Source organism: Dama dama, chromosome 33, assembly GCF_033118175.1.
Source record: "Dama dama isolate Ldn47 chromosome 33, ASM3311817v1, whole genome shotgun sequence".
NCBI lineage: Eukaryota > Metazoa > Chordata > Mammalia > Artiodactyla > Cervidae > Dama > Dama dama.
Genome location: NC_083713.1, coordinates 29,858,897 through 29,881,443, shown reverse-complemented (window position 1 = coordinate 29,881,443; position 22,547 = coordinate 29,858,897). Strand labels below are relative to the sequence as shown.

Sequence of the window (22,547 nt, the reverse complement as noted above, 5' to 3'; positions counted from 1 at the left end):
TGTGCTGGAACAAGAGAAGCTACCGCAACAAGAAGCCCGCACATCACAAGGCAGAGTAGCCCTCGCTCGCGTCAACAAGAGAAAGCCCACATGCAACAATGAAGACTCACCACAGCCAACAGATAAATCAAAAAGGTGGTATGGGGAACAGCTGAACCCAAGACCCTGAGCATCTATGACACACCTCTTTTCTGCCTCCTCTAACAGACCTGAGAATTTTTTTCCTTAGGGGGAACTCAACTCAGAGAGGCTGCAGGCTGAGGACATGTGGCATGAGAGAGGACTGGGATCTGCACAGAACTGAACACAGGAGGAGTATGCCTGTGAACACGGGACTGAAGGGACCTCCGCCCCCTCTCACCTGCACTACTCCCAGAACGCAGGTACTAGCTTCCCCCTCTTACTCCTCACCCCAACAGGGAGGATGGGAGCATCTACTAAGAAGAAATTGACTATCTCCAGAAAGGACTTGCTGATACTGACATTTGGAAACTTCTCAACAAAAAGGCTGCTTGATCACCAACTGATGAGGCCCATTCATACCTATAGCTTTCTGGTCAGCACTTTATAGCTTTGCTCAAACAAGGCTCAAAGAAATTTAAGTTTCCTTCATAAAAAGGACATCTGATATGAATCAGCCATATCAATGTATGACAAAACCCACTGAGATGTTGTGAAGTGATTGGCCTCCTACCAATAAAAAAAAAAAAAATAAATAAATAAATAAAAAGCTTAAAAAAAAAAAAAAAAAAAAAGGACATCTGAAAACAACCCCAAAAGAAAAAGCAACCCAAAGGAAATGGAAAGAGAAAAATTAATCATTTAATGTAATTAATATCTTCATAGACTAAGAAAAGATTAAATTTATTTTTCAATTAATTAATTAATTAATTTGCACTGGGTCTTAGCTGGGGAATGTGGGGTCTGGTTCCTTGACCAAGGATCACATCTGAGCCCCCTACTTTGGGAGCATGGAGTCCTAGCCACTGAACCACCAGGGAAGTCCCAGGCTTTATTTTTAAAAAGAGATAATCAGAGAGCAAGAAGGAGCTCTTCAACATTGAAAATTAAATATCAGATAGACTAAAACTAAAATGCCAAAAAAAAAATCTCACAGAAAGTAGAACGAAATGATAGAGATGAAAACTAGGAAAGGACAGATAAGAAGAAAACAGATGATTAACCTAACATGCTTGAATAGAAAAAGCAGGGGCAAGAAAACTCCCAGAATAGGAGATGAATCTCAAGATGAAAAGGATCACAAAAAGATGCTAAAAGTTTCCAAAGAGAAACAAAAAGACTCTCCCCCCAGAAAGGTCATATACACTGAAATGCTACTGCAGATGGCACAGGACTTCCGACGTGGGCTCCTAGAAGACAGTGCAGCAATGTCGTCAAATTTCTAAGGTAAAACTACTTTCACCCTACACCTTGTCAAATGATCAAGTTGCAGGGCAAAATAAAAGCAGATTCAGACTCAAATTATATACCACCCTACCCATTCAAAGCTATGATACAATGTGTTTCGGCAAAGTATGGAAATAAGTCTGGAAAGAAAAATAAATGGCTTGCCAGAAATAGGAAAACCAGCAGAGAGAAGCAGCAGATGGAGGTCAGAAGAGCTGTGTGCCAGATTCAACTATACAGCAGAGGGGGAAAAAATCACAGATTTTGCATTTGATAAATATGTAAATACACAGACAAGCATTTGATAGCTCTGTTTGGGGAAAATATAATAGCTATAGAAGAAACTAAGCAAATGAAGATGGAGCAATTGTTAAACTCCGGGGGGGAAGAATCAACATTTGTTCAAGAAATGTCATCATGAAATACTACTTGATTTAACAGTGAACAAAAAATTACGTTCTAGTTTTTTAAGGAGAAAGGGAGGGGAAAAGAGAGCTGATTCCTTATCTGTAACAAGGAAAATAAATGTCTAAATGACAAATCAAGAAAAGGTACTACAACAGAGAAGAATAACCCTGATTCCATTTTGCATCTATTCCTTTAGCTCTAACCCTTGCTCTGTTGCCTGTGCTTAGTCATGCAGGCTCGGCACCTTTTGTAAAGGAATGTTGCCTATGGGATAAAATACACAGGATAGTCCATTCTCAAGGCTGTGACATTTAAAGGTATAAATTTTCCCTTCATATAGAGATAAAACCCTGGAGTAGGAAATGGCAACCCACTCCACTATTCTTGCCTGGAGAATTCCTTGGACAGAGGAGAGGAGCCTGGGAGGCTACAGTTCATGGGGTCGCAAAGAGCTGGACACGACTGAGTGACTGAACACACACACACACACAGATAAAAGGCTTCCCAGGGGGCCCTAGTGGTAAAGAATCTGTCTGTGATGCAGGAGACGTGGGTTTGATCCCTGGGTCAGGAAGATACCTGGAGAAGGGAATGGCAACCCACTCCAGTATTCTTGCCTGGAGAATTCCTTGGACAGAGGAGTCTGGTGGGCTACAGTCCATGGGGTCTCAAAGAGTCAGACATGACTGAGTGTCTAATACTTTCTACTTCCTTCTATAGAGATAAAAAGTTGCAGAACAGAGAACAGCTTTTGCTTTGTTGGTAGTTTACAGGAACATGGTAAACAGATTACATGGATAGCTCCAAGGACATAGGATTCACAGGCCAAATCCTCTCTGCTTTTAATATAAAAGAGGCCTGAATTCTAACTTGGGTAAGATGGTTTTTTGGGATACTAGTCCACCACCTTCTTGGTCTGCTGGCTTTCCAAATAAAGTTGCTATTCCTGGCCGGAACACGTCATCTCTAGGTTTACTAGCCTGTCATGCAGTGAGTTGTATGAGCTTGGACTCAGTAATGGTCTAAGCATTAGTAAGTATTAGTAACTTACTAATTACTAATACTTACTAATTATTGTATTAGTAAGTATTAGTAACAGTATAAGTATTAGTAAGTGTAAGTATTTAGAAACACAGGGACAAAAGAATGGTAAGGAATTACTTCTAGTGAGCAAGTCTGAGTTGGGGCAGGGTGGAGCAGAGTAATAGAGTTTTTCATTGATAACAGCTACAATAATAGCTTTTGTTGTTCTTCAGTTGCTAAGTCATGTCCAACTCTTTGTGACTCCATGAACTGCAGCACAGCAGGCCTCCCTGGCCTTCACTATTTCCTGGAGTTTGCTCAAATTCATGTCCATTGAGTCAGTAATGCCATCCAACCACCTAGCTAACATTTACTGAAAATATTTACTATTTTCCAGGCATTATTCTAGGGGGTTTTAAATGCATTACCCTAAAATCCTATCAAAAACATTATGAGTTATGTAGTGCCTTTATTATTATTCCTATTTCACAGTAACATTCCCGAGATTATACAGCTAAGAAATGTGAGAAGTCAGGATTCAAAACTAAGCAATGAGTGCCTGAGCTGGCCCTCTTAGTTGCTATGTTATTCTGGCTACTCTTTTTTTTTTTTTTCCAGACTTCAGTTTTCGACCTATTAGTGGATAGTAAAATCAAAGTACTGGATCATGATAGTACCCAACTGATAAGGTGTGACTGACTATAATTTACCTTTCTGTGAGGATTATGAAGATTTTAACAGAATTCCAATCAACTAGAAACTTACAGTAAATCTATATTTACATATAATTCACATCTTTTAAAAATATTCTTATTCCATTTAGGTAGTGTAGTAACCCTAAACAGAGATCATTCCATTGGCTCAATCTGGCTGCTTGAATAAAGGGAACAGCCTCTAGTCAATTAACCCATTAACATCTTTCATACATTTAACCCTCCTTTTATGAAGTATCAATATGGTAATATTTGTAGCTGTCCAATTACATCTATAAATGTTTTAAAATGCAGTCTCATTTGTAACTTATTTTGTTTTTGTTTTTGTTTTTGATCTTACCAACTGACCTTCTCTTTGTTGACATGACATTTCTTACATTTTCCAGGTACACTTCCATACAAACAATTCCCCCATAGCCTCACACCTGGAGGTAACAAGTGCTCTGGGGACTCCAGACTCAAAGACAACCCCCGACTGCTGAACTGGTTTTTATCAAAAACGTGTACTTTAAAGTAAGGAATTCTAAAAAATAGCAATGCATCTCTACCCAGCCACTTACATATTATGAGAGTGGAACATATATCCAAAATGAACAGAAAGCAGAAAAGTATATATATTTACTTTGTGTTCCTTTTTTTGAAACTTTTTCCTTTATCAGTTCAGTTCAGTTCAGTCGCTCAGTTGTGTCCGACTCTTTGCAACCCCATGAACTGCAGCTCGCCAGGCCTCCCTGTCTATCACCAACTCCCGGAGTTTACTCAAACTCATGCCCATTGAGTCAGTGTTGCCGTCCAGCCATCTCATCCTCTGTTGTCCCCTTCTCCTCCTGCCCCAATCTCTCCCAGCATCAGGGTCTTTTCCAATGAGTCAGCTCTTCGCATGAGGTGGCCAAAGTACCGGAGTTTCAGCTTCAACATCAGTCCTTCCAATGAACACCCAGGACTGATCTTCTAGGATGGACTGGATGGATCTCCTTGCAGTCCAAGGGACTCTCAAGAGTCTTCTCCAACACCACAGTTCAAAAGCATAAATTCTTCAGCACTCAGCTTTCTTCACAGTCCAACTCTCATATCCACACATGACCACTGGAAAAACCATAGCCTTGAATAGATGGACTTTTGTTGGCCAAGTAATGTCTCTGCTTTTTAATATGCTATCTAGGTTGGTCATAACTTTCCTTCCAAGGAGTAAGTGTCTTTTAATTTCATGGCTGCAGTCACCATCCCCAGTGATTTTGGAGCCCCAAAAATATAAAGTCTGACACTGTTTCCACTGTCTCCCCATCTATTTCCTTTATACGGGAGTATAATTGATTAACAATGTTGTGTGAGCTTCGGGGATACAGCAAAGTGACTCAGCCATGCATATACATGTGTCCATTCGTTTTAAAGTTCTTTTCCCGTTCAGGTTATCACAGAGTATTGCGCAGAGTCCCCTGTGCTGTACGTAGGTCCTTGTTGGTTATCTCCTTTAAAGATACAGTGTGCGTGTGTCCATCCCACACTCCCTGCTAGCTCTCCCCCTAACCCTTCCCCCTCCCGCCTTCTGGTAACCATTGAAAGGTCGTTGCTGAGCCACGAAAGACGCTGGGATTCTTGGCCTCTGGAGGAGAAGAATTCAATCCAGGGCCAGAGACAAGGCTTGATCGCTCAGAGCTTTTGTGTAATAAAGTTTTATTAAAGTATAAAAGAGGTAGAGAAAGCTTCTGACATAGACATCAGAAGGGGGGCAGAAAGAGTGCCCCCCTGCTAGTCTTTAGGTGGATGTTATACAGCTACTAGCGAGTTGCTAATTAAAGAAAGGAAATGTCTCAAAACTCAGAGGATAGCACCAGGCCCCTCACCCACAAGATGCATTTTGAGATCATCTTGGCACCAGGTGCGTCATCCCGAGCCATAAAACTATTGGCATGAGTCTTGAAGAAAGGCAGAGTCCCATACAAAGACATAGTTTCAGTAACATAGATTAGGAGAACAGTGTATAACATACTAGTTTGTCAAGTCGGTTCTGAGCCTTTAGGGGGAACCGACTTGAAGACAGAGTCTGGGGTAAATGCATAGTACATTAACATAGCTTAAGATAAACATTTCCATAAGAAAAACGCATTGCTTAGCTCAAGGTTTGAGAAAAGTTAAGTTCAGGTGGAACCAGGTGTCATTATGGTGGTACAGAATTTTAAGAGAAACCTCTTTTTAAATCTGCATAGAGAAGTGGAAGAAATATCACACTAGTTTGTTTCCTCCTGCTGCTTAAGAGAGAGATTAAAAAAAACAAAGTCTGACACTTGCAACCTATTTCTTCCGTTTAGAGACCCCTGGCCTTCCTGCCTGCTACCCTCTCACCACGATTACACTCAAATGTGGTTATCATTTTCCTTATTAAATTATTGATATCATTGATTTGGTATATTACATACCATATCATAGCAAGGGCAAACAGCCTTTTCTGCCTCTCGAAAAAGTTATTTGTCCAAAATATACAGAGAAAAGAAAGCATGTAGATTAATGATTATTAGAGAGCATGAGTCATGGTTTCTGTATGTGTAGCTCCAGTGGGGTCAGGTGTCTTTGATAAAAGTCATCTCCCCTTGAGCCCTGAATCCCTCTAACCACCAGAAAGACCATATTTCCCATGGTGACATTCATGATAACAAAGGCACAGTTTGATAACTGCCCTTTGAACAGTGCTACGGTAAAACAGGGGCACCTGTGGCTCTTAATTGGGAAATAGCTCAATGATTCATACGCTTCCAAATCTCTTTGACCTTTCAGAGTTGCCAAACCTCCTAGGTAGACTGTACAGGTATAGATACGTTTCAAGAGCAGAGTAGAAGTAATGAAAGTAAATCCAAATTAGGGTTAGGTTTCCCTTAAAATACTAAAATCATTCTCAGTTTTCAGCATCACTGAGCAACTGAGTAGCAATCTTTTTTTTTTTGTCCACAGATGACCTGGGGTCTGAGAAGGACTCTGGAGAGTGGGTCTGTTACACTGGTGGGTGACTTCTCACAGTTTTCTACTCTGAGGGTAGGAACTGGATGCAAATTATTGAGTTCCACTGGGAGGTCTGAGTCACCCCAGTGAATTCAAAGTGATGGTGTGACACAGATTCATTCACATGGTATTATGTCTTAAGAAACTAGATCATTACTCTGCAAAAATCCCAAGAAGAATGAGATGCATAGATCACATGGAAGATAGCAGCTGACCATACTCCTACTTTTTAATATGCACCATGCAAATCGAAGTGTTGGATTTAGCCTGGGCTTTCTTGGACAGCCGCAGTAATGTAGTTTTCTGTGGGTGGGTTAAGGAAGAGAAGAGATGCTTCTTTGTAGTCTTGTTCCTTGTTTCCTATTGGTTTAAAATTCCAGCTGTATTCTACATAAAGAACTTCATTATTTTTCTTAACCTGTTTGCTACCAGCAATGTAAACCAGTTTTAGAGAAGGAATTAATTCTGTCCATGGGATTTCCCAGGCAAGAATACTGAAGTGGGTCCATTTCCTTCTCCAGGGAATCTTCCCGACTCAGCGATCAAACCTGCATCTCTTGTGTCCTCTGTATTGGCAGGTGGATTTTTTGTTTTTACCACTGAGCCAACTGGGAAGCCCAATCATTACATGGGATTTTGTATTTCAATTTCTGGATGACCTACTTTTTGTGAACAAAATAACTACAAGATTCTTCTTTTATCATCTATAAAACACACACACATACTTGCCTTAATAAGTAAGTTTCATTCTTCCAATCACTTAGAATGCTTTCAATTTCCATAAAATGAAACTCTAAACTTAAGCCAAAAAAGCTTCATTATTTTACATGCCAAGATGTTCTCAGAAAGGGCAGATCCAGGACTGGGCAATTAAGGGCAATTAAGGGCAATTAAGAAAGAAAGTGAAAGTGAAGTCGCTCAGTCATATCCAACTCTTTGCGACCTCATGGACTGTAGCCCACCAAGCCCCTCAGTCCATGGGATTCTCCAGGCAAGAATACTGGAGTGGGTTGCCATTTCCTTCTCGCTGTAACTTATTTTGAAAATGAAGTGTTCGCTTAGACCTAATTTATAAATTTCCCTATTTAAAAATATTGAGCAAGCTTAGTAAAATGATCCTGCTTAAGAAGTGAATGCAAAAGTTTTATAGGGCAAATGATTAATATTATTATTGAAAACAGACAAAACAAGAAAGAAAAAAAACTTTCAAACCATTCTCACCTGTGCCATCGAGCTTTTGTCTATAAATAATGTTTTTCTTTGTATCTGAAAAAAAGATAGCCTTCTCACGGGCATCAAAATCAATCCCAAGGAAGACGGAAGAAGATCCTGTCACTGGAAGGATGACATCCGTCTGGTGAGAGAGGGTGAGCGGGATGCCACGAACAGCCAGATTAGATGAAAAGAGCAGAAACCGCTCAGCAGCTGTAGAAAGGACACACACAGTCAACCACAGCATGATTCTTGCCTTCTCCCAGTTCCAGAGAAATTACTTTTACACCCATAAATCACATCTGATAATTCTGAAATAAATACAACAAATATGTAAAAAACATAGTTGGAAATAATGGAAAGAAGGAAAATACTATAAAGGCAGTAAGTATTACAATCTTACTTCTCCCTGAGAAACTTATCCTTAGGATTTACCTATATAACACCTATATAACATATGGTAGTGTCCATATGCTGAATTTCCAAATTGGTATTAACTGAATAATGATTCCATCAAAATTCTCAAGTTACATTAACTTCTGTGTAGAGATCTATATCAAGAATCCTACTGCAGTTTAGGAGATGCGAAGACCAGCAAAAAAGAAGATTTACAGCAACTAGGTAAATTATTTAGAAAGAAACAAAGGAAGGAAAGCAGAAAGGGAGGAGAGGAATGAAGGAAATAAGAAAGAAGGAGTGATGTGTAAAATCAAAGAAGAAGGCAGAGACAATGGGCCAGAAATAAAAAATGAGAACATGGTTTTTGCAATGAGGGTGATTTTTATCTGAATCTAGGATGACCGAGAAAGTGAACAAGTTTGTTCAAGTTAATATAAGAGAATTTACATACTAATCCAGAAGTACAGCAGGGAGTAAGAATGTGTCAAAAGCATTAAAAAAAAAAAAGAGTTGTCAAAGGGACAATAAATGAGAGAAACAAATATTGTAGGAGTGCATTTCATCATCAGATGAAGACGAGGTAGCGTTATTTTAATGTGAGTGTAGGTGATCAAAGAGGAAGGCTACGCATTTAATGAAATGAAATGAAAACCAAAGCATAGAAGCAGATATAGAGAGAAAATCTGAACCGAGGAGTAAACACCAGATGAAGAAATGAGCTACCCCAACACTTAGGAGTTTAGTTTGGAATATAGCAGTAAAGTCAGGTGGGATCAAGATGTGATTACCGGACTGGCAAAGTGGTGAGCTAAGAGAAGTCAATAAAAGTGATGGCAAGTGCTTCCCACTAGGGTTAAGGCTAACATCTAAAGCTATACATGTGGTAGAGTAAAAGGTTCAAAATTAAATCCTATGAATTTCAAGAGCATAGTTTAAAGAAAGAGAAAGTGATTTCAGGAATGAGAGTCACCCAAGGAAACCCTGAATGTGTCCCAAATGATGCAAATTTACATCTTCAAACATGTTCTTTGCACAAAAGGAAGAGTGCCTACAAAGGAAGATGCCCGTGGGCTACCGAAAGCTTATTCGCTGGGAAGAAGTGCTACAGGGAGCTGGCCCAGTCCCAAAGCAGTGCATGCACAGCCCTGTGCTGACTGGCAGAAAGATAGTCCAAAAGTGATCTTACCAACACAATGATAGTCATCCCAATCCGGAATGGAGCCAAGCCTACACTTGCAACGGTAACCCAAACCACCATTGAATGTTCTGTGGCTGAGGAGACAGATGTGCTGACAGCCCCCATTTTCATGTGCACATGGATTCATTGCTGGAAGGAAAAATGCACATTGTTAAATCTCAATTAGAAATGCTTATTTATCCAACACATGCGAAGCCATTTTGCGACCTATGGGTGAAATGGGTTTGAAACTCCTTGGAGACATCACTACTGGTTATTACTGTATACATCCATTTAACTGCTCCCAATCCCATTGCTGTTCTTGAATCTACTCAAACTGATAGTGGCCAAAATAATAATAATAATAATTTCTGCAATTGAATAGCCTCGAGGGTTCTTATCCTCCCAGTAATTATATCACTTTGTCTGCTAGCATCAGTGATTCAAAAAATGACTTCCCCCAAATAACCTTCCTGGATACTTACTTTGTAAGACAATTTACCACCAAAGATTCTAAGAGGTAAACAATACTATCCCAATTTTACAGAAAAGGAAACCAAAGTTCCAAAAGATTTGACAACTTGCTCAAGATTATTTGGTTGTTAAACAACTAAACTAATATTTAAATCCAGATCTAATTCCGAAACCCTACATGTCTGAAACACAAACCAGTTTATACATCCAAAAACAATTCTCAAGGCAATGACTTCAGAAAGTTCACTGTATGCAAGACTGTCAAAGTTAAAAATCTCTGCTTTTGAAATTGTTTCCTTATCCTTTAACTTACTCTTTAAAATAGTCTCTTTACCTTCTCAAGTAGATTCATTTTGAGAAACACAGGCAGGTATCATTCTGAGGCAAATAATATAATTTAGATGATGAAACTGGGTTATACTTTTGGTCAAGGGCAGATGTGAGTTTAGTAGCCCATGAATTGATCATTCCAAATAGATATTTTCTAATATAGTATATACTTTCATATATATACATATAGTATATATTTTCCAATCAAGTGTTTGTTTATGTAGGAAGGGTAGTCATCCAAAACCATCCGTTCTAGAGGCTGGTTTGCTTGGGTGTTTTAAATCAGCCTAATTACTTCATAATCTTTCTCCAGAAAGCCAGACCCATCACTTAGCATTAGAGATTTAAAGTGAAATCTTTCTTTCTCTGAATTACTGTTCACTGATATTAAGCTTTCTTCCAGAGTAGCCTAGTTTGTGTTTCTTTTCTATGATGCATAAGCAAATGCAGAAAAGAGCTATGGACACAGTCCAGTCATGTCAGTTTAAAACCTTGAAACAAAACTTATTATAAAATAAGACTTAACAGTGTCTGAATCAAAATATTTCATTTCTTTGATTAGCGACTATCCTGAGAGACACCAAACCCAATGCTAAACAGGTGTCATACAAGTAAGAAGAAGAAGGAAAAAAAAAAAGCTCTGGCACTACCTAAATAAAATGACCACTTAGGCATGTTATTTTCTTCTTCTGGTCTGGCTTCCTTGACTATAATATTAGAAAGTTGAATTGGGAGATTTCTCCCAGTAGACAAAGGATGGGTAATTTTAGTTTGGTGTACTTGCTGCTCTTTCTCCAACCTGTAGACAGGATCTGGTACACTGCATATGCCAATAAATATCTGTTAAACACATCTCTATGTTCTTTGTAGACTGAAATACATTAACTTTGTAGACTGAAATACATCAACTTCTCTAAAATACCCATGACCTGCAAAGCTAATTTCAGCTAGTTTAACTCTCTAGATAATCCATCAAACATTTGAGAACACCACCCAAATCTCATGAGAACTTTGAGAAAACCTTTCTACCAAGGTCTGTACCAAGCAGGGTTTTTCCACTGTTGGGGGGCGCCTACCATCGGGCTGCCTGAGGGCATGGTAAACAGTCACTCCAAACGGCCTCAGGGAAGAGTGGTAGTACAGTCTGGGGTTAGTCTCCTTGAACTTGTTTGCCTTCAATACAGCCATCTTTGTCCAATCGGTGAAAAACAACTGTCCTTCAAACAAGCTTATTGAAAAGGGATGAGGAATGTTCGAGCCTCCATGAATTACTGTCATCCTGTTACCGAAGAGACACACCATACAGCTTTGATTAAAGGTGGAATTAGTTCACATAAATGCTTAAAAGCTAAAAAATTGCTAGTTACAACTACAGAATATATATAGTCAAGATACACTTTAAGATGCAGGTGTATTTCTGTCTATACTTGCTAGAAGGACTTCCATGTTGCCAAGAGCCTTGGCACTTATAGACCACTCCCATCCTAGCTAAATTTTTTGAGAAATTTTCCACCTGTTCTTCATTCTTTTAAGGTTGCCCCACATATAAAAGGGCTAAGATGTGAAACATAATTTTGAAATTCCTAGGGGAAAGAGTGTAACAAGGGATGGGAAATCTGGTAGAAGATGCCTTCAACACTCACTCCACTCACAACACTGCACCACTGACCATTTCTCAGCCACCAGGGAACAAGACAGCAAGTTGGAAAATTCGACACATGGCAAACACAGACCTATTTCTGATGTCACTCTAGAGAGCAGAAAAAGCAGAGCTACCACTGACATGCCTTTGCCTGATTAAACTGTCAGCTAATCACGTGATAGTAGAGACAGAGTGCCCAGAACTGCTTAAATGGAAGACAACAGAGGTAAGAAGTGCCAGACAAGGGGAAGAAATCAACATTGCTGCCATGACTACATCTACAGAAACAGTCATTCACTGAGGCCACATAAAGTGAGGTGGAGGATGGTTCATCAAAGAGAAAAAAGTTAGTCAATTTCTCAATTGTATGATTCATATGATTATTTTTGTCATTAATTCATATTCTCATCTTGGGAACCAGTTTCGGTAGTAAGAAGTCATAGCCTTAATACACAATCTCTTCATTTAAACAAATAGAGATTGTGGCAAACTGTGATACCATTCTTACAAATAGAGATAAAGGAGAAACAAAAGTATCATGGTCTTTTTATTGAGAAAATAAGATCAAGTCCTTCAGAAAAATCAAATTGACACAAGTAATTTTTCTTGGTCAAAAGTTAAAGGCTGTTTTAACCAGTTTTTGAAAACACCAAAAGAAGAGGATGTAAAGTAGTTAACAAATTACTCTATGGTCAACTCTAGTATGACTAAGAAGATGAAGGAAAAAAGTATGCCATAGTCTGCATTCAAATGTTGTTTAAATGCCTTTGAAGTATATCAGGTAAAAAGTCAGAATTTCTCTTTAAGGTTTGAAAAATATATAAGAGCAGTATAAAATCCAGTTAATTCCCACCAGATAACGTTAAACCTATTTACTAGGGGGAAAATAGAAAACTAAACTATCAAATGATCTTTGGAAACAAACCCTAAGGGACCCAGAAAAATGAACTCAGGAGTTAATGAAAATAATGTGCTTCATCTGGGAGTGAAGGAGGGTTTGGAGAAGAGAAATCAAATTTGAGTGTTAACATGGAACAAGTTAAAACTCAGAGCAGGTCACATCATGCAAATATCAACACAAAGATCATTCAGGTTATGTCAACCAACAAAGCAGTCTTTTAATTCTAGTTCTTCAGTATCCCTCTCCATAAATTTTATGTACTTCTCCCAAACTTATAAAGATGTATTTAAAAAAAAAAAAAAAAAAACTTCTTACCTTTTAAGTCCATCGTAAGTTACAGTCTCAATGTAATCAAATCGGGAGTCAACCCAGTAAACACGCTTTGATACCAAATCCAGGGTTATCCCACCAGGCCATCCCAGCTTTGTTGTTACCAAGTCTTTACGGTTGGAGCCATCCATGTAAGCTCTTTCTATCCTCGGTACCCCAAAAACGTTTTGCCAATCTGAGAAAAATAAATAACTAAAAAAGAAAAAAGATGAGAGAATCAGCTATTTTACAAGTTTACTTAGTAAATATCTTTTGAGATTGTGTGTTTGGATCAATGGAAATCTCTTCTAGCTGATAAAAGAACCATGGAGGTTTAAAACAACAGAGAAATTTTAAAGCATTAAAAATCAGAGATGGTAAGGACCAATTTTGGGGGGGGGGGAGGGTGTTGAAAACTCCAAATAGCAACTATGAAAATGCACAATTCACAGGCAAAAAAAAAAAAAAAAAAGCTTATCTACCTTCTAACCTTCTTAATGTTTCTCCCCTGTTCCCTGACTCCATCTTTCACTTCTCTATTTACAGCCAGCAAAACTGCTACCAAGAAAAAAAAATCTATCAAGCCATTTCCCTCCTTAAGTCCTCATTCTAAGGCACAGTCTAGACATCATATACGTCATTTTCAAGGAAGGACAGATCATGAAATAGAAATGAATAATAACCAGCACTTAAGCAGCCTCAAGTTCATCCAACACTTCTAAGACCCAACTGTGAAAATCTAGGCAAAAGCTAGTCTCTACATAACTGGTCTCAAATGTGAGGATCGGGAAAATCTTAATTTATACCTGGAGAAAACACTAACATCTCAACACTTGTCTCTAACAGGAAATCACTAAAAGGGATAGGTCCGGTAGGGATAAGAGTAAAGTATTCAGATTGTTAGCTTAGAAATTCCATTAGGGATTGTAGATAGAGAAGGAACTTTAGGGAGGCTTTGGGAGACCACAGTAAGTTAATGAGCACTCAAGAAGGTAATGGAAAAATCATCAAACAATGTGGGTTTGCTTGACTTATAAAGCAGAGCAAGTGGCATAGTATCAAAGCCAGACTGGTGTGCATAACAACAAAACCAAGCTAACTTGCTTACCAACAAAACCATGCAACAGAAGCATGAGACATGCCCCAAAACAAAAAAACAATCATGGAAAATAAGGCCTACAACCTGCCCAGTGATGTCAACAAGTTAATGACCTAGGGGAATGTTCTTTGCATGCACAAAAATACTAATTTAGGGAAAGGTGCTATTTCAAAGTGAAAGACACTAGTACTGAGATCTGAATTTTGCCATAGTGCCATGATGATCCTAGATGCACCTCAAAAACTCTCCCACCCAACAAATAGGAGGAATTAACGACCAAAGACTCAAAGAATGAAAAAGAAGGTGGTCTTATCCACCTCCCCTCTCTTCCTTTAATTATAAAAATGTAACCCACTAAATATTCAGGGCAGTGCAACACTAACATCCTATGCTAATAAATCACTTATCTATCACTTTGCCTCTTGCTAAATCCTTTCTGAACTGAAGCATAAAGAACTGGGGCTCTTCAGAGCCCTCCAAAACACCACCTAGTGGTTTTAGATCTATCCCCTGCTTAAAACAACTTCACAACTTAAGAGTGATCACATTAACAATGATTTAGTTGTGACAGTACTATTAGAGTGAGTCAGAAAAAAGAATTCAATCTCAGCCAGGACAACATGGCAAACACTAAGCATAAAATTCATACCCCAATAACATTACATATTTATAGGACATTAGTAGGTATATTTGCACTGCACATCCTCAAATCGGATTATATTTAGCTAACTCCTTTAAAGGTGCTATGAAAAGAGATATGAAATAAACAAAGATTCTACAGTACAGAGCATAAAGAATCCTAAACTATGCCAATGGATGTTTTATCTAAAGGGGGAGAAATGAAACTCAAAAAATGCTGAAATCAGTATGTTTGCAAATAACTTACCCAACAGTCGGGTCCACAGCAATTCCTCTAGGATGTCCCAAATGTTCACTTATAAGGGTAATCCGATGGCTTCCATCCAAATTTGCCACATCTATGCAGTTGACTCTGGTCTCCACAATATAAAGTTTATCATTTACCCAGTCCACAGCCAGATTCTCTGGGTCTTCGATAGAAACACCGAGAACTTCTCTGGTACGTGAACCAGAGATGTCAACTGAAAAAACCTGCAAGAAAAACCAAAATTATTAAATCTCTTAAGCATAACTAGTTGGGAGAGTTTTCCAGGGACTTATCTTTGGTGTAGAAATCAGTCATTTAAACTAAAAAAAAAATTCACTAGAGACTTTTTATTTTACATCATGGGTTACTGGGAGGTGGTGGGGCATTTCTTTAAAAGCATGTGAGGCATATATAAAAAGTTGAGTTTAAAAAAAAAAAAAAAAAGCCTGCATCTCTAATTCTTAGGTGGTTAGTGAAAGTTTAATTCAATGCGGATTTTTGGTGGCACAGGTGGAAGTAGTTTGTTTTGATTTCTAGCTATTATTAAATCAATACCTACTAGTAATCCAAAGTCTCAATTTTTGGAAAATTTATGGAATTTATCCGTTAATTGAATTAAAATTTTATTAATGGTACAAGGAAATGTAAGAAGAAATAAAATATCATAACTCTTTAAGAGTCTCTAAAATTTATGTTTAAAAAATCTCTGTTGCATTACTCAAAGTTGAAATCAGATCCATCACATTTTCCAAATAAGAGAGCATAATGAAATTTTGGCTGTTAAACAAAATACTGTCAATATTTGTTACCCAATGCTCAATTACAGTTCCATTTAGAAGATGCAGGTAAAATCTGATTTTTATCATCCAGGAAAGCAGAATACTTTTTACATTTTAAATGATCAAGTTTCAAAAATTACTACCAAATATCTATCCAGTTTTGAAAGAATGTCTACTATTTCTTTTAATTAGGCTTTTGGACTCCATTTCGAATAAAATTAAAAGTTGCTCAAGGCTAATCCATATAATAGACTGCTTTGTTCAACAGGTCACATGTAATACTATAGCAGTAAAAGGTGCTGATTAACATAAAATATCTCAAGGGCCTTTTTTGTTAGAAAACAAAGGAACTTCCCTCCCTACTCCTCCCAAAATGAAAAACTATCAACACTTTGTGCTTGGAGTTCTATCAGGTCCCAAGCTATACTCCAGAAATTTCTATTTACCTTATTTTGCACAATGTCAGTCCAAAAGACTCTGCGTTGCCGATAGTGAAAATCCACACCCACAGCCAATCCACGATTTTGAGACTGTGCCAGAATCTGAAAGTTGTTTCCATGAATGTTACCCTTTAGCAAATCCCGACCATTGGAGAAGATCACAAAGGCCTCACCAACTAAATGTGGAGAAGGAAGGCATTGTCAGTCCTTCAAGTGAACAGAGATGATGAAGCAACTTACAACTATGTTTTCTTATTTGGTTTTAAATATTCAGAAAATACATATCAGAATGTGTATGTAGAGATACATATCATTACAGATGGGCAAATCAGGCACAAAGGTTTAATGAAATGTCCAAAATCACAGTAAGTTAGGAACAGAGTCTGTCAAGAACTCAAGTGTCCTAAATGCTGGTTCAATGACACTGAGGTATCAGAGAAACTTTGATGATATGGGCACCTTTCCCCAGGTGCAACTTTAGATTGTCTAAAACACAAAATACATTTTAAAGATTAATGGGAAACCACCCAATGTGAAAAACACGGCAATGGTGGATCCAAACCTGCTACACCCATATACTTACAAGAATGCAAAATGAATACAGTTATTCATTGAAGTCTGGTTTGCTATATCAAAGGATAAGAAATAACATAAAAGCCCATCACTAAAGGACTAGTTAGATAAATTATATACATCCAAAACACAGATTCTGCCACTATTAAAAAACACTGTAGACCTGAAACACTGGAAACCAACTATACTTCAAATAAAAATAAAACAAAATTAAAATAGAGTTCTCTATGTTGATATGGTAAGCCCTTAAAAATATAGTATGCAACATTAGCAAAATGAAGAACTGTATGTATAGTTTACTACCATATATGTAAAAATAGAGTTAAATGTCTATATTTGCATACTCTTATTTATGCATTTAATAATCTCTAGAATTAAACAGTGATTACCCATAGAAGAGGAGAAGTGGGCAGAATGGGCAGAATGGAATGGGTATAGGGGGTGGGGAGGTGGTCATATAACTTCTCAATAACGTGAAATTTTTGAAAATACGAGTATGTACCTGTTCAAAAATAAATGTTAAAAATCAGTTGAAACTAAAGTTAGTCCACAACATATCAGGTATTTTCTACACAAAAACAACTAGAAAACAGATGGGCAAATCAGTTTCAGAAAGACACTAAAGGCGGTTTAAATAGGTGTGGGAAAAAAATAATAATAATTGGGAAAAGAGAGTGAAGTCAAGATCTCATTACCCAGAAATTCATAGTGACAAAAATTTTCATGACTTTTCTATACCACAGTGCTCTTATAATGAGGGCATTTTCACAAGCTGTAATCCAAATTTAGCAGGTGCATTTTGAACCACCTCTAAAAAAATTTTGCATAAATAGTGCCTATTAATATTTGTCAGCTTGTGGTAGGTACCTTAATTAAAAATAGGTCAAATGTACTCATAAAATTTATGTGGTAGATGATACACTATTTCAGGCCCAAAGTGAACAAGCAATCAATAAAATTAAAAAAACCCAACAACTATTAATCCACAAGTTGGTCCCTAACAGCATGAAATTATTGACCCATTCTTCCAACAGCAGGTGCCACATCTGATTTGTGGTAATCAAACCCGCCATCTGCCTTAATGCTGATATTTCTTTTGACTTCTGCTATGCAAAGAGGGTGGAAGTTTAGTGTTCAGAAACACGAGTGTCTTTAATTTACTTACAAGAAGAATTAGCTCTGCAGTGCTGCTGGTGCTCCAGGACATACCCCTCTACACAGTCACACCGGTGATGGCCAATTCGGTCTTCACATATCTGATCACAAACTCCCCATATCTGGCAATCATCAAAATCTGCCACATAGGAAATAACTAGTTATAATAGCATTTAACAACATGTCTTGAGCACTTTCTGAAAAAAGTTTTAGACAAGCTATACAGGAATCTGGTGATGCAACTGCCTAAGAAAGTACCCCTTAGGGAGGCAGGGCATAGGCATTGTCACACTAAGGAAAACCTAAGGTTCTTTAAAATCTACATAAAGGATAACATTGCAGGTGATGCACAACACTGCCTGGACTCATTGCCTTAGCATTTCATTTATTAATGATGGTTTACAAAATACCTGAATTTTGGTATAAATGCATCCTTTTTAAATTGTGCTTTCCAATCTGGTAGACACTAGCTCTCTGCAGCTTCTCAAAGTCATATTTAGATTAACTAAAGTGAAATAAACTTAATAATGCAATTTCTCAGTCACACTTGCCACATTTCAAATGCTGACAGCCACATGTGACTGGCAGTTACTGTACTGGCATTTCCGTCACTGCAGAAAGAACTGCCTTATATCCAACTGCTCAATGAGACACAAATAAAGTATGCAATAAAGTATCTGGAAAGGTCTGTTTATCCTTTTCTCTGATGTCAAAAGTCATCACCAAAATTAAAATCATTTTTAAGTCATGAAAAATACATTCTCTTCTGCTTACTCATTAGCATTATTCATTCATTTAATATGTACTTGTTGAAAATCCATTACACAATAGAGCTCTGTTCAATGGCCAAGTAGTCCCAGTTCTATCAAATAGTAAAAAGACTTTCAATATAATTGACACATAAACAATACAACATGGGGGGAGGGAAGAAAAACACACATGTCTTTCTTTAAGATTATAAAGCGTAAAGGGCAAGAAATTGTCCTATCCTTGGTTAACTGCTGCCAAATATTTCATTTGACCCTCGAAGTTCACATCCACTCTTCACCTTCTTTCGCCCTGCTCTCTTTCTTTGAAGAATGATGTCCACAGTCTAAATCAACAGGCTCCTATTCCCTAGGGCTTCAGAAAATTCTCAAGTAAATTATAATTCCTGAGACTTACAGGTCTAGGTTTCTCTAGAATTTCTAGAATCTGATAACATTTGCAAAGCTGTGAGTTGAATTCTACCACACCTGCTGCATGCCCCACCATCCTGTGACTCCCCAACAAGAAAGACCAAGAAGGAATTTCCTGGTGGTCCAGTGGTTAAGAATCTGCCTTCCAATGCAAGGGACATGGGTTTGATCCCTGGTGGGGGAACTAAGATCCCACAGCTACTAAGCCCTTGCCCTCTAGAGCCCAGGCTCCACAACTAGAGAAGCCCCCAAGTGCCATTAACTAGAGAGAAAGCCCACATGCCACAACAAAGACCCAGCACAGTCAAAATCTTAAAAATAAAAAAATTTTAATTAAAAAAAAGAAAGATCAAGAAAGCCCTGGGATCAAGATAATGGTTCCCATTTTCCCTCCAGATCAAGTATAACAACACAGACCAGCACATCTTTCATCCCCAGGACTGTGACAAGAAAAAATTAATCCAATTTGGACAGGACAAGGTAAAAGGACATGTGGGTATAGACAAAAAGCCAACATTTGACCTATTTCTTCTGTGCCCTCACATCATTTCTGAGAAAACACCACGTGAGGCTTTGCTTCAGTGGGAATGTACAGGACATTCGCCCTCAAACTCCCAGGGTATCATGACCTCATTTTGAGTGCAAGACACTATGACTATGTCTAAGGATCTGGAGTCACCCTGGAAACAGGAGTTCTCATGTCAAAAAGAGGGTGGAAAAGTCATAACTGGGAATTCTTGGGTGCAAATGCCCTTCCTACAGTCTGGGTTACAAGTACTTTACAGGTTTAAATGAGTAAATAAACACTGTCACTTTTAATGACTGAGGAAGATTCTGTTCATCATTACAAAGAAGAATGAAGGCCAATTAAAATCCATTGTCAGCCAAAAGAAAGACAAGAAAAATGAAAGGGAGACCTGAGAATTTTAAAGAGAGTAGAAAAGGTAATGGAAACTACAAAACACTAAAATGCTGCTTTAAAATCCTCCTTCCCAGCCCAAGTCACCTTGATTTACTTTCCTTTTTACTCTTTGTCCCCTCTTACCAACAAATACTGCTTTGAGAGTAATTTAAAAAAAAATCCTGCTGGGACACCCTATGATCCATCTGGCTGTGTGCAATCCCACCATGCTGAATGACCTTCCTGCCCTAAGGCTGCACCACGATGTCATTCCCTCAACAAACAGCATGTCCTTGTCAATCAGAAACAATAGTCCAGTAAATTGCTCTGGTGGCTTGCCTCAGAGTCTCCACAGCTAGGTCAAGACTACCAGGAACAGAAGAATGGTAGAAGGAAAGATTTCATGTCATGATTATTCCATTTTATTCTTAACAATCACTGTGGCATCCCCTGGGGAGCCATGGCTAAGCTGATAGATGTTGCATAGGTTTCCAACACCTGAAGCTTCTGTGGTAAGTCAGGCATGCAGAGGAGTACAGGCATACAGAGAGTGTTTGTTCAACTGAAATGCTTGAAAGAGCAAACCTAAACAATTCTCTAAAAGCTCAGCTGAAATGAGTGTAACTGGTTTCATAATGTCATGTATTTCATAATGTCATTTCTTTACCAAGAAAGCAAAATATAGTCTTCTTGAAAAGAAATGTGAAATAAATATTAACCCAGCTTCAAAACTCAGGAGGCAAAGGTACATTCTTAAAGGACAAGAAAGGTCACAGAGAAAGTCTCTGCAGGTAGCAGAGGGCCTCACATTCACAAAAACTCAAAATTGCAGACTTTTGAGCTTGTATCCAAAAGAGGTCATCTGTACTAAAGTCCTAGGTACATCATAAAGGGACTGAAAGATGTTTGTGGACCTTAGAATTAGTGCCCAAGTATCGGACTACTTCCAGTAGTAGTAGAACCAAGTGTTCTATGAATTCTGAAATGATCCTGTGTGCAGCATAATACTGCAAAATTGTGTTACACTCATTAATAGATTTAAATGTAAAAATCTTGTTACAAAAGTTTTTCATTTCTTAAGGGCTGCAAAAAATTGAAGCAGCCCGGACCTCTCTCTGACCTACAACTCAAACCTCATCATGGGCTTAAGTATTAGAAAAGATGTTGGAAAACATGTTGGAAAATGTGGCTCTAGAATGGGGGGTGGGGGTGGAGAGACTAAAGAATAGGTTGCAAGGTATCACAAGAATGAACCAGGGATTCTTAAAGAGCAAATCCCTTTTCATGAAAACATTTCATGGCCTATGGAGTTCCAACTACAAGGCGGCCTAGCCCAAATTTCTCTTTAGGATTGAGAGGAAAAAGAGAGAAAAACAAATGTAACACTGAGAATGTGGCTTCAGGCATCTCTACTGGAATTCCTTTTCTAGTAAGAGAAAGGGGAAAGGCCTAGAGAACTAAGGCTGGAAATCAGATTGGCAGCTGGGTGGCAGTAAAGGGGAAGCGTGGCCTGACATTTGGCAGACAGTCTGAGCGGTCTTACACTTACAGAAGAGAGCATAAGCAGGGCTTCCGTGTCAGAAACTCAGGAAATAGACTTTCTCCAGAGTTTGTAAACCAGAGTGTTTCTTTTGTGCTTGTTTATTTTATTTATTCATTTATTCATTTTTGCCCACACCACATGCCTTGTGGGATCTTAGTTCCCTGACCAGGGAACCCCGGCCCTTGGCAGTGCAAAAGCTCGGAGTCCTAAGTGCTATATAAATAGCTGCCTGCACACAGAAGGTTCAAGTTTTGCTTTTTGGAACTTTCTGCCCCCCACTCCCCTTCTTTTTTTGATCCCTAGTTGACCGAATTGGAGATTGAAGAATTCACAGATAGGGAGGTCCAACTGTATTTAACAAGTATGGCTATATAATTCTGCTTCCAAATATATAAAACAGCAATATACAATATAGGAAAAGAACAACCTCCATCATTAGGAACTGGACAGATATACACATAGCTAATTTACTCACTCATCATACAACCACTCTTTTGCCATGGGCACCTCACAAAAGCTTCTCAGAGTTAAAACTTCATATTGCCCAGGTTTTCAGTGAAGACTGTATTGCTCTTTGTTAACAGATTCTCCTCTCCACAAATACAAACTCCTTGATGTTAAAGGGAGTGTCCCCAGTGCCATAAGTACTGTGATGAAAGTCTGTCACTTACCGACGCAGTTATTGGTTCTATTTTTGTTGACAATAAAACCTGAGGGGCAGTAACACATCCCTCCGCCTGGTGACTTGTGGCATTGGTACTCACATCCCAAGGACGGACACAGATTAACATCTAAACAGAGAAAAAGACTTTGTGAAATGAAAGGTGATCTCCGGACAAGGATGATTTATAAGAACTTTCCAAAGTAAAAGCTCAGTAAGTATGCAGTAACACAGAAAATTGGTCACTATTCAAGCCTGCAGTATGATGCAATAAAAACTCAGCACATTATAAAATTCATTATAACTAAGTGCAAGCACAAGTCATCAGTAGTGCTGTTCATGA

The 22,547-nt window shown here is 38.3% G+C and overlaps 1 protein-coding gene across 1 annotated transcript in view; it reads right to left on the bottom strand.

The window, feature by feature from the left end:
• Nucleotides 1–22,547, bottom strand: part of LRP2 (LDL receptor related protein 2) — a 158,611-nt gene that overhangs the window by 101,431 nt on the left and 34,633 nt on the right. The window contains 8 exon segments of the mRNA XM_061135388.1: nt 7,767–7,970; nt 9,343–9,483; nt 11,214–11,416; nt 12,996–13,202; nt 14,975–15,198; nt 16,200–16,369; nt 17,932–18,060; nt 22,215–22,334. Coding sequence (XP_060991371.1) covers nt 7,767–7,970; nt 9,343–9,483; nt 11,214–11,416; nt 12,996–13,202; nt 14,975–15,198; nt 16,200–16,369; nt 17,932–18,060; nt 22,215–22,334 — 1,398 coding nt within the window.